The 12,536-nt window shown below is 44.3% G+C and overlaps 1 protein-coding gene across 3 annotated transcripts in view; it reads right to left on the bottom strand.

The window, feature by feature from the left end:
- Positions 1 to 12,536, bottom strand: part of TDRD9 (tudor domain containing 9) — a 91,794-nt gene that overhangs the window by 20,763 nt on the left and 58,495 nt on the right. For all 3 annotated transcript variants that reach the window (XM_083610555.1, XM_083610556.1, XM_083610557.1), the window contains 8 exons: positions 11,319 to 11,423; positions 10,456 to 10,553; positions 8,564 to 8,695; positions 4,429 to 4,588; positions 3,675 to 3,738; positions 3,023 to 3,086; positions 1,831 to 1,875; positions 162 to 215 (listed from right to left, as the gene is read on the bottom strand). In XM_083610555.1, coding sequence (XP_083466681.1) covers positions 162 to 215; positions 1,831 to 1,875; positions 3,023 to 3,086; positions 3,675 to 3,738; positions 4,429 to 4,588; positions 8,564 to 8,695; positions 10,456 to 10,553; positions 11,319 to 11,423 — 722 coding nt within the window. The remainder of the gene's footprint in view (positions 1 to 161; positions 216 to 1,830; positions 1,876 to 3,022; positions 3,087 to 3,674; positions 3,739 to 4,428; positions 4,589 to 8,563; positions 8,696 to 10,455; positions 10,554 to 11,318; positions 11,424 to 12,536) is intronic.

Genomic DNA, 12,536 nt, shown 5'->3' with positions numbered 1-12,536 from the left:
TAGCTAGGGATCATGGGAGTTGTAGGCCAAAAAACATCTGGAGGGCCGAGTTTGAGGAAGCCTGGGCTAGATGGACCTTTGGTCTGATCCAGCAGGCCTCTTCTTGCCCAGGTACTTTGTGTTCTTGGGGGAAAGAAAACAAAGACGCACATCCAACTCACCTCTCTAATTCTCTTAATGTGAATGTAGTTGGAACGACCCCAGTCGAGCTCATCCTGCGGGAGAAAGCCAGGAAGCTAAGAGGCTAAGAAGCATGCAAAACCTCTTCGCTCTCCACCACCTTCAGCAAAAAGGAGGCAACTGGTGGGTAGTTAATTCCAGTCCAAGGGGGCCATGGAAAGTTTCTTCAACCCCTTACGCCCATCTCTGCTCATAAAGCATCCCGTGGAGGTAATCTGGGATGGCTCAGTTGGTGGAACATGAGACTCTTCATCCATGCGTCGTGGGTTCAAGCCCCACATTGGGCAAAAAAAGATTCCTTGCAGGGAGTTGGAGTCATGGCCCCCAGGGTCCCTTGCAACTCTACTATTCCATGATTCTATGAGCTCATGTCAGAACTCAAACTACCAGGATGTTCCCGTTAGAGACGGGTGAATATGTCAATTTGTCCCTGCCTACTGATATCAGGCAGGCACTTTCACTGTACTTTTTGGGCCCCTGCTGAACACATTCTTCTTTGACAAACCTACCCAGATGCTTAGAAAGCTGAGGCAATTTGAATGTGTTGCAGTATTTTAACAGTTGTAACATTGTGGATTTTTTGTGAACCACTTTGAGGTTCTTGGGTTTCCCCCCCTCAATCAAGCAGTGTATTCAATTTTATGAACTAAATAATAAATATGAATTTTTGGCTTCTCGTTTTTCCAATCCTCCACATCGCCGCATCGTTTTGATTTATTCCCTCCCCCAAATCCTCATGCAAATTCATCAGCATTTTAGGACAAATCTCTCCTAATTATACACACATTTGCTAAGCAATTTCTTCTGATATAATAACGCTTTTTCATATGGAGGTAGCGGTGGCTCCTATATAATCGGGGGAAATGCATCCGTTCACTAGGGATGGAGTAGAAATTCGGTTCAGTTTCAGAAATGCATTTCAAAAGCGTGTGTTAGGAGAAAGGAAAAATGCTTTTGATGACTTTGGATGGCTTTATTTTATTTATTTTTAATGCAAACTGATGTGGCTATATGGAGGAATAAGGAGAGCTGAGTTTGGAAAAATGAGAGAGGGGAGAGAGAAACCAGAATTGACAGATTTGGCCATGCCTGCTGTTCACCCAGGTGTTTGAGGAATCTGATTGATGTTGAACTGAATTTTCCATTACTACAGATATTACAAGTCAAAATGACATAACTGCAAAGGAAAAACAGAAGAGAATCAGAATGAATGCAGGAAGAAAACAATGTTACATCATAAACAAGCTTCTTTAGAGAAGGCACAGAGAGTGAAATAATGTACGAGGAAAATAATGTATTGTAAAGTCAAAGGATCAGTCTGGTGTTAGGATTGTTTGAGGTCTTAGCATAATTTCTGGTTGCTGCAAGCTTTTTAAGGTGTTGTTTTATTTTAACTTTCTGCTACTTATATAGTGTTAGTGTTTTATTCATGTTCTTATCAGTTGTGTATGGCAATGGCTCTGGTTTTAAACTCCTTCCTGGGATCCTGAATGTGGACCTAAAAGCTCAATAAATAAACCAACCACAGTTCTGAAAGCCAGGCCTGGTATTACTCGAAAGGAAAGGTCGGAGATAAAGCTAAGTCTGGTTGCCCAGCAATTAAATAGTCCAGACTGGTGCCTAAACACCCGACTGACAAGTGAAACGAACCTTAGGGTGTCTCAGTTTTCCTTTCTTCTTGCTTTCCTGCCATTCCTAAACAAGAGGGGGGAAAGGGAGTAGGTTTAAACAAAAAACAAAAAACCAACACAACAATGATTTGGTCATTTGCACTTCAACACAGTCTGGACACAAAATACTCCACATGCACCAAGAGCGAGACGCAGGCTTTGTATACACCACACACATTAAGGCCCCAACTTCCCCCAAGGAATCCTGGGTGCCGGGAATTCCCTAGGAAGAGGGACTGAGTGTTAACCCGCTCTGGGAATTGTAGTTCTGCGAGGGGAACTGGGGGGCGGTGTCTCCTAACCACATTCCACATCTGGATCCATTTACAGTCTCCATGATTCTTTGCGGGGGGAGCCATGCCTATTTGAAATGGCAGGTGGTAAATGGGTGGCGCTGTGGTCTAAACCACAGAGCCTAGGGCTTGCCGATCAGAAGGTTGGCGGTTCGAATCCCCACAACGGGGTGAGCTCCCGTTGCTCGGTCCCTGCTCCTGCCAACCTAGCAGCTTGAAAGCATGAAGTGCAAGTAGATAAATAGGTACTGCTCTGGCAGGAAGGTAAACGGCGTTTCCGTGCGCTGCTCTGGTTCGCCAGAAGCGGCTTAGTCATGCTGTACACCGGCTCCCTCAGCCAGTAAAGCAAAATGAGCGCCACAACCCCAGAGTCATCGACGACTGGACCTAACGGTCAGGGGTCCCTTTACCTTTAAATGCACAGTAAACCCACCACTCTCCATTTTCTTTTCCACCCAGCATGTTTTCCTCACTTACTGGGCTTTGGAAAGGGGACAGGAGAGCTCCGAGAGTATCCCAGAGCCCTTGCACCACCTTCCCAAAGCCTGGAAAGCAAGGCGCTGCCTTCCTTACCCCAGCATCTGGGAAGGAGGTGAGAGGGCTCTGGGAACATCCCAGAGCCCAGTAAGGAAGGCGCCTTCCTAGATTCCAGTAAGCAGCCCTCTGCCTTATGGGGGGCGGGGAACCGTTCCAGAGGTTCCTGATTTCGCCTTTGTGTGTAGCCGCCTGGAAGCAAGGCCCCCCCCAACTAAGTGGTGGTCCCACTGCACAGTGTAGTGATGGTACCAAAATGTTTGCTTCCCCCCCCCCTTAATGGTGACACCAGTTGTTAGTAGCAAATGGGAACATAATTTGCGGGTAGTGGGGGAAAACAGTTACCTTAAAGGCATCCAGAAGTGCAATACAGTCACTCTTGCTATTCCCAGAAAAATGCCGTTTATTCCTGTAAACAATTCACCACAAACTGTTATAAAGTTAAAGAGCAGTCGTCTTTTTTAAATTTGTTTTTGGCTACTGCCCCTGAAACACCAAAGGAACACCTGTAGGCAAGTAGCGTTTCTGATATAAAACAGGAGATTAAGTAACGTCCATTCAGAAAGAAGATCCACTGCAACCACTTAGCTGCAAGGAAATTATGTTCAGGATTGCAGCCTCGACTGCCAAGTTTTAAATGTTTTTCTTCAGCCAAAATGGAAAATAGGTGAAGACACACAAGATCGCGGATTGAAATATAACTTTCGTGCGACTTCATCTTTTTTTTTGGCGTAACAGGTCCAAACACACCAATTTCCTAGCACCCCCCCCCAAGTTCATATAATAGACATTCTGTTCCCCTGCCCACCAACCTTCAAACAGAAGGGATTCATCCACCTCATGCAATGCTATCATACATCATCTGGAAAAAAAGTGTGCCATTTTCTTCCAACTATTTTTGTATTTATATGCAAGCTTATGTAGATTTCACTGGCTAACTGACCCACTGAAATTTTCTTTTTTTAAAAAAATCAAATGACAGCCCATGGAAAAATACCTGTATCCATCAAGATGCTGCCTAAAAGGTATTACAAAGAAGTTGTTCAAAGAGAGGGCAGCAGCTGAAACAAGGAGAAAGAAATGGGTTTAATTCTAAAAATTGTACCCCACCTCTCCTTCACAAAAAGAGGTCTAGGATCCAAATTTTACTTCCACGTCATCCCTGACCACTGATCCTGTGGGAGGATGGGAGTAATAATAATAATAATAATAATAATAATAATAATAATAATAATTTATTATTTATACCCCGCCCACTCTGGGCGGCTTCCAACAGAACACTAAAACACAATAACGAACACCAAAAACAGCTGGCGACCCAAGTTTGGGAAACCCTTCTGTAAGCTCCTTTGGACAACTACCTTAAAATTTTTTAAAAGCACCATGATTTTTAAAGCACCATGAATATTGAGGTTACCAGGAAAACCTTTAGTAACCTAGGTAGAAGAAGAAGAGGAGTTTGGATTTGATATCCCTCCTTTCACTCCCTTTAAGGAGTCTCAAAGCGGCTAACATTCTCCTTTCCCTTCCTCCCCCACAACAAATACTCTGCGAGGTAAGTGGGGCTGAGAGACTTCAAAGAAGTGTGACTGACCCAAGGTCACCCAGCAGCTGCATGTGGAGGAGCGGAGACACAAACCCAGATTATGAGACTACCGCTCTTAACCACTACACCACACTGGCTCTCAACTTCCAGGTATGCAACTTCCAGCTTAAGGCATTAACTATACTTACTCTGTTGTCCAACTTACCTATTATAATGCATTCTTCCAGGCACCCAAAGACATGGCCAAGAACCATTAGTTTGCCAAGGTGCTGGTTCACAGGTAGCTGTGCCAACACCCTGCCTAGGAAGGTCAGCTCACCATCATAAGGGTTTTTTGCTTCTGAATGGACAGCAAGTGCTCCTATCTATAGCAAAATGCAAGCAAAGATAGATGTTAATGGGAAACTGATTTGCCAACAATCACGAAGCTCAAGGCTAAAATTAAGAATCCCCCAAAATATATATTCCAAACCTGCAAATACTTATTGTCAAGCCTGCGCTATTGTATCCGTCAAAACCCACATACAACTGATGAACTAAGAGGGAACATGACCTCTTCCAGGACATGTTGGCCTTGTCTTCTGATAACTTCAATACTTATTGAGTGCTTCATCCATTTTACAATGATGTGGTGCATGTTGGTTGTGTTCCTCCCTCCTCCCAGAGGTCTCACGAGTGGCACATGGCATACTTTTTTTAAAAGAACCACCATTACTGTGATCTTTTTATGTGAACTGCCCTGAGACCTCTGGGTATAGGGTGGTATATAAATTCAATAAATTAATAATAACAACAACAATTAGTTTTAAAAATCTACAACATTTGAGGAATTAAAAAATGAGTTGACAGGGTGGTTACAGTATCACCAGATAAATGCTTTATGGAAGGAGGACAAAAAATTAGGATTCAGCGAGAAAAAATTTAAATATCAAACAGAAATTTTGGAAGGAAAAACAAAACTTTTATCTAAGATGTATAACTTTTTATTGGAGTGGGATACTAAGGATGAGTTAATTAAGGAAGTGATGGTAAAGTGGGCAATTGACTTCGGTTATAATATAGAATATGACAATTGGGTAAATTTATGGAATAAAGAGATGAAATTCACGGCATGTTCCACCCTAAGAGAAAACCTAGAGAAGATGATGTACTGGTGGTATATTACCCCGGTCAAATTGGCGAAAATGTACAAAACGGGAAACAAAACTTGTTGGAAATGTAAAAATAAAGATGGGGACCTTTATCATATGTGGTGGGTATGTGAGAAAATGAAAAATTTTTGGAACCTGATATATGATGAATTAAAGAAACTTTTTAGATATACCTTCCAAAAAAACCCAGAGGCATTCCTATTAGGGATAATAGGGGACGAAATAAAAAAAGAAGACCATAAGTTATGGGACCCACAAGCTAGGGTCCTTGTAGCACAAAAATGGAAGTCATCAGAGATTCCAACAGTTATGGAATGGCAAGCAAAACTTTTTGAATATACTGAATTAGCAATAATGACAAATAAAATTCGACACCAAAAAGGGTCAAAGTTCACAGAAGAATGGAGTAAATTTGTGACATATATAGAATTGAACTGTAGAAGTTTAAGAACTACGGCAGGACTAGGATAATTCTTGTGACGTGTGCAGAAAAGCAGAAGAAACTGTAAGAGGAGATGTATATTATGAAAACCGCAACTGGGATGGAAAGAAGTCGAGGCGCAATTTAGCGCAATGTAAATAAGTTGACATTAAGAATGAATGTAAAGATTGTTTTATTTTGTTTTTTGGAAAATGACAATAAAAAGTATTTTTTAAAAAATCTAAAAGATAATGCAACAATACTGTAAAATTCAGTAACAGTCAGAAACAAAAGTTTTCAGTCAGAAGAAAATAAAAGTGCTCTGCTCACCATGTTCTTCTTCCTTATGCCTGCTTTTGCAGTTGTCAATGTTAAAAACAATACAGTGGTACCTCGGTTTACGAACTTAGTCCGTTCCGGAAGTCCGTTCTTAAACCGAAACTGTTCTTAAACCGAGGCGCGCTTTCCCTAATGAGGCCTCCCGCCGCTGGTGCCCTTCCACCGTTTGGATTCCGTTTGTAGACCGAGGTAAAGTTCGCAAACCAGGACACTACTTCTGGTTTTGCGGAGTTTGTAAACCGAATCGTTCGTAAACAGGGCTGTTCTTAAACCGAGGTACCACTGTACTATTTGAGCATGTACAGTGGTACCTTGGGTTAAATACTTAATTTGTTCCGGAGGTCCGTTTTTAACCTGAAACTGTTCTTAACCTGAAGCACCACTTTAGCTAATGGGGCCTCCCACTGCTGCTGCACCACCGGAGCATGATTTCTGTTCTCACCCTGAAGCAAAGTTCTTAACTTGAGGTAATATTTCTGGGTTAGTGGAGTCTGTAACCTGAAGCGTATGTAACCTGAAGCGTATGTAACCCAAGGTACCACTGTACTACCAAAAAAAAAGAGTTATTTCAACTGATTAGCACACGGGTGGGGAAGTGTTCTCAGACTGAGGGCCATATTGCCTTCTGGGGGCCACATGCCAGAGGCAAAAGTGGGCACAGCAGCTAATATAAATTTCACCTTTGTACAGCAGACTACATTCTACATACCGACACCCTTGATCCTAAATCCAAACAAGCAAGAAGCGTTCGGTTCATGGAGACATAGGGTGCCATTCAACATCATGGTGTTATGACCTTTCCACCGGAACAATCCTCCCCCACATGCTGCTCCGGGGGTTATTTCAACCCCCACCCCAGAGCCAATTCCAGGGGGGACTGTAGCGAATTCTCCGCAGCGCTTTAGCAGAAATGCTCAGAGTTCTACGTTCTTCGGTGCAGTGCAGTATATTTATTGTGAGCTATATATATATTTTGGGACGCGGGTGGCGCTGTGGGTTAAACCACAGAGCCTAGGACTTGCTGATCAGAAGGTCGGCGGTTCGAATCCCTGTGACAGGGTGAGCTCCCGTTGCTCGGTCCCTGCTCCTGCCAACCTAGCAGTTCGAAAGCACGTCAAAGTGCAAGTAGATAAATAGGTACCGCTCCGGCGGGAAGGTAAACGACGTTTCCGTGCGCTGCTCTGGTTTGCCAGAAGCGGCTTAGTCATGCTGGCCACATGACCCGGAAGCTGGACACTGGGTCCCTCGGCCAATAAAGCGAGATGAGCACCGCAACCCCAGAGTCGGTCACGACTGGACCTAATGGTCAGGGGTCCCTTTACCTTTACCTTACACACACACACACACTATATATATATATATATATATATATATATATATATATATATACACACACACACACACACACACACACACACACACACACTAATCTACAGGCTATAATACATGAGCAGCTCATACAGTCCAACAGAGTACCTGGCTGCACCTTAAGGCAAACAGGAAGAAACTTTCTCTCTCTCTCTGACCACACTCTTCTACACCACCCACTTACTGCTGGACAGGTTTCCCTTTTAAACCGATGACAGCCAATCAACTGTCAGCACATTACTGCTGAGTCGTTCTGACCCAGCACTTCTACAGAAAGCATTGCAGGCTGATTGCATCCGCCAGTTGCATCAGCTAGCAAACTCAAGCCTGCAGACTTACTATCTCACACAGCATTCTGTGAATCCCGACAGGCACGTGGGGAGAGGAGAGGATGCCCTGTTGCGCAAGGGAAGTCCTTGCAGAGAGCTTCTGCTGGAGGGGCACATTAGGTGAATCTTGCCCGCTGAATCTTGCCACTTGGGCCCAGAGAAGGGCATGGCTGAGGGATAGCGGATGCCTCCTGGGGAAGTGTTCCCTGTTTCTGACGTTTAATATATCAAAATAGAAGGGCCCATAAGCAAACGCCTAGATTCTATTTCATCGGAACTGAGAAAAGATGGCGTCTGCCACCCGAGAAGGACTTTTGGATGGATTCAGCATAAATACCAGCGTGTGAGGACATACTGCAAATTAAAGACTTACCAGCTGCAAAAAAAGGGGGGGGGAGTCATACAAAGTTCACACAGAAGCATAATATTGCTCATTTCAGCTCGCCTGTGGAAACAACTCAGAGGCTATGAAAGAAGAAGGAAATTACAAGAAGATTTAAAGATGGGACTAGTGGACACTCAAAACAATAGAAATATGAGATGATTGGACCCCACTGAACTTGAAGCATGGGAACCCCCAACAAAAAAATTATAATTTGGCAAAATATTTGGACTTCATGATATATATTTGTATAATTTGGAATATTTAATGTGATTTGATTGGATTGTTAAAATGGAAAACTTAATAAAAAATATTATTATTTTAAAAATAAATAAATAGAAGGGCCCAACCTCCTTGAGATGCAGAACGGTGCGCTCAATATCGCTTATACTGGGAGGAGACAGAGCGGTTGCTAGCAAGGCCCTCGGTTCGCCCATGTCAAGCAGCTTCACCTTCAGCACAGTACTTTCCAGTGGGCGCCGCTGAAAGGAAGAGTAAGAGCACAGTGAAGACAAACGCGATTCTGTGTTGCAAATCTCTTCGCGGGCGGCTGGAAAGATGTTCGCCTTTACTTTCTGGGCTGAGCAAATCATATGGGGGTGGGTGGGAGGAGGCACAGTAATAATCTCCTGACAGTGGCCGTGTTCACACATCACTTGAAGTCGTGATTAAATGTGAATGCGCAGAATGCAAGCGCATGCTAAGGCCATGGGTGCTTTGCTACTCTTCTGCTCCTGCCACGCTGCCAGGAATAAGTCGTGGCCTGGCTTAGCGTTACGGCAGAAACCTGGGCTTGTGGTCCGTTTTCTCCAGGTAACCCATAAACAGTAAGCCATGAAAGCACCTTTCGTTTTGTATACCGTATTTTTCGCTCCAAAAGACGCACCAGACCATAAGGCACACCGAGTTTTGGGAGGAGGAAAACAAGAAAAAATTATTCTGAATCCCAGATGCCAGAAGAGCAAGAGGGATGTGGCTTCTGGGATACCATGTGACTGTTCTGGCTTCTGGGATAACCGCGCCAAGCCTCTTCAGGGCAGTGGGATGAAGGCTCCCCCTGCCCGAAGAGGCTGCGCACGGCTAAGGCAGAAGCCAGGACAGGCGCGTTGCTGAAGGGGCGCTGTGCAGTTCTCCCTCTCTGAGAGGGAGATCTGCGCAGCGCCTCTTCAGCGAAGTGGGAGGGGGAACAGAAGGGGCTCCGTTGCTCCTCCCGCTTCGCTGAAGGGGCGCTGTGCAGCTCTACCTCTCTGCACAGCGCCTTTCGCTCCATAAGACGCACGAACATTTCCCCTTACTTTTTAGGAGGAAAAAAGTGTGTCTTATGGAGCGAAAAATGCGGTATATTTATTAAATTTTTATACTGGCCCTTCATCTGTAGATCTCAGGGCAGTTCACCACATAAAAAAAAGATAAGAAACACAGAATACATAATCAAAACAAGAACAAACCTTGGCTACTTGTTTGTGGTTTGCTTGGAGAGAAAACACATGTAAGTTCTGGTTTGGACAATACATTAAGCCAGACCATGACTTGTTTCCCGGAAGCAGCAGCAGAAGCAGCAGAGAAAAAGTGAAGTGCCCATGATGTCAGATCTAGATTTGAACCATAGTTTAGCTTAACTACAGTTTGAAGCGATGTACAAACCAAGCCATCAATCTCCTGACAGACATAGCAAGCAGGAGAGACAGGTTGCTGTAACTGTGGCTCCTTGGACATCTACACGGTCCCACATTGGGGTTCGGTGCCTCCTCAGAAGATTGAAACCTTCTCAAGCTAAGTGAGGAATTGTTTTGCCAGAAAGCCTACCCGTGAGCCCCAGGGCACATACTTAAAGGGGCACGTCTAGAAAATTGATTTTGCCTGCATTTTAATTGGACAGCACCCAGTTCACATTTCTCAACCCAATATGCATACCAAAACACAGCTATCCCTCAAAATTTGCGCTTCTCCAAACAACGTGCACAAAAATGCATTGTATCTGAGTAAAGTGTGTATAAGCATGCAAATACCAAAATGCACTATTTTGGAGGAAACGGTTTACAACAATGTGTTTATTAGTCAAAACTGCATGCAAAAATGTGTTTATTGGGAAAGATGTGCAGCAAATTGCTGCCAGATTCTCGTGGGAAGAAATTCACAAATTGTTGCGGAAATGTGGAGAACAGAATTTAAGATTTGGAAAAACAAGGAACTGAGAGAAACCAAAATTGGCAGGTATTCATATATTGTGTGTGATTCTTACCATCATCTCAGGCAAGGTGGTCTCAGGTATACAGTTTTCCCAGAAGTCCTTGTACACGAGCCTGTAGCAGTATCCTTTAGAAACACGTCCAGCACGACCTTCACAGAAAAGACATAAGCTGATTTGACTGATTTGAGCTTAAAACTTCCTTAACAGTGGCTACTCCTGAGAGGAGAGCTCGCCGTATCCCACAAATGCTGCCTGCTTGCTTTCATTTAAGCCTTATGCTCAAAAATGGACTAAAGAATCAATCATCCATAGAGACACCAGCAACAGGGAGACACTGGGAGCCTTTTGGATCTTTCCTGAATTTTGCAGCCTTTGGAAGGGCAAAAAAAGAGAAAAGGAATAGAGCCCTTCCAAACCATTCAGACAAATATGCCCCATGACCAACATTTCTACCACCCCTGCAAACTTCATTACAGAACAAGTCTCTTTGCACCCTGGTCTGTAGTTCCGCATCCTCCTTGAAGCTAGGATTTGTTTTACAGTGGTACCTCGGGTTAAGCACTTAATTCATTCCGGAGGTCCGTACTTAACCTGAAACTGTTCTTAACCTGAAGCACCACTTTAGCTAATGGGGCCTCCCGCTGCTGCCACGCCACTGGAGCACGATTTCTGTTCTCATCCTGAAGCAAAGTTCTTAACCCGAGGTAATATTTCTGGGTTAGCGGAGTCTGTAACCTGAAGTGTATGTAACCTGAAGCGTATGTAACCCGAGGTACCACTGTATTCTGGATTGTTTTACTTGATGGTGTAATGTGTTGGAAACCACTTTCAGAGTTTGTCTTTAAAATATAAAGTGATATACAAACGAAATGAATAATAATATAATAATAACTTTACATCAGCACCACCCTTACCTCTCCTCTGATTACTGCTGCTTTTAGAAGCCCAGCACAGCCTCAAGCTTTGATAGTTGGTCTCTTCATCACAGACAAGATTTTTGGTCAAACAGAAATCAATGACTACAAAAATGAATAGATAAGAACGAACAAAGTTTAGGGAATAAAACTGTGCTTCTGCAATGCAAATGTTGGTTTAATGTAAGATAACACACACAAAAGAGAGGAAAAGACTATGCAAAACAGAGGAGTGATGATCTGAAACAGCATGTTACGTTACAAGAAACCGTGTTCAACTTGGCTCAACTGGAGGCAGTCATAACTTTTCATGGTTGAAATTTGGGGGGAAAGTGTGGCTTATATTCGGGCCAATACGGTATGATAAGCATCTTCAAATATCTAAGGGCTGTCACATGGAAGACAGAGCAAGCTTGTTTTCTCCTGCTCCAAAGGATAAGACCCAAAATTATTCAAGTTACATGAAAAGAGATTCTGACTAAGCATCAGAAAGAACTTTATGAAGGCAAGAGCTGTTCAGCAGTGGAACAGACTCCCACAAGATGTGGTGGACTCTCCTTCTTTGGAGGTTTTTAAGCAGAGCTTAGATGGTCATCTGACATGTATGATCTAGCTGAGATTCCTGCATTGCAGAGCGTTGGACTAGATGATCCTTGGAGTCCCTTCTAACTCTAGAATTCTAAAATTCTATGGTTCTAGGAGTCTGCAGGCCCCAACATCCCCGATCATCGGGGCCAGACTGGCTGGGGATGAAGGGAGTGAGAGTCCAACAACTTCTGGAGGTCCACAGGTGCCTAATCCCTGGGTTAGAAAGTTTGATGGTAACTTGGGGGGGGGGACCCAGGTTCAAAATCCACGCAGACATGAAGCTCACGCCAGCCACTGGCCCAGAATGCAAGCAATGCTATGCCACACCATGACTTAGAACTTGGGTTGGCAAACCAAGGCCCAGGGGCCGCATCTGGCCCAATTGTCTTCTGGATCCAGCCTGCGGACGGTCCGGGAATCGCCAGGCGGATAGGCGTGCATCTGATTCTGATTGTTCGGGTTGCGCCATTTCCCACACACACATACGCAGCGGTGGCAGTGGCGCCTCCTCCCTCCCTCCTCCTGGCTTCTCCCCGCCCTGCCTAGAGGAGGAAGGGGGCTGGGCTTTGTTGGTGCCAGCCCCTCTTCAGAGCCCTTTCATGCTTTGCTCATCGTCCCCCCGCAGCCGCC

This window comes from Podarcis filfolensis, assembly GCF_964270895.1.
Source record: "Podarcis filfolensis genome assembly, chromosome: 1".
Taxonomy (NCBI): Eukaryota; Metazoa; Chordata; class Lepidosauria; order Squamata; family Lacertidae; genus Podarcis; species Podarcis filfolensis.
The sequence above is the reverse complement of the archived record's forward strand: the minus strand, read 5'-3'. Positions and strand labels throughout refer to the sequence as shown.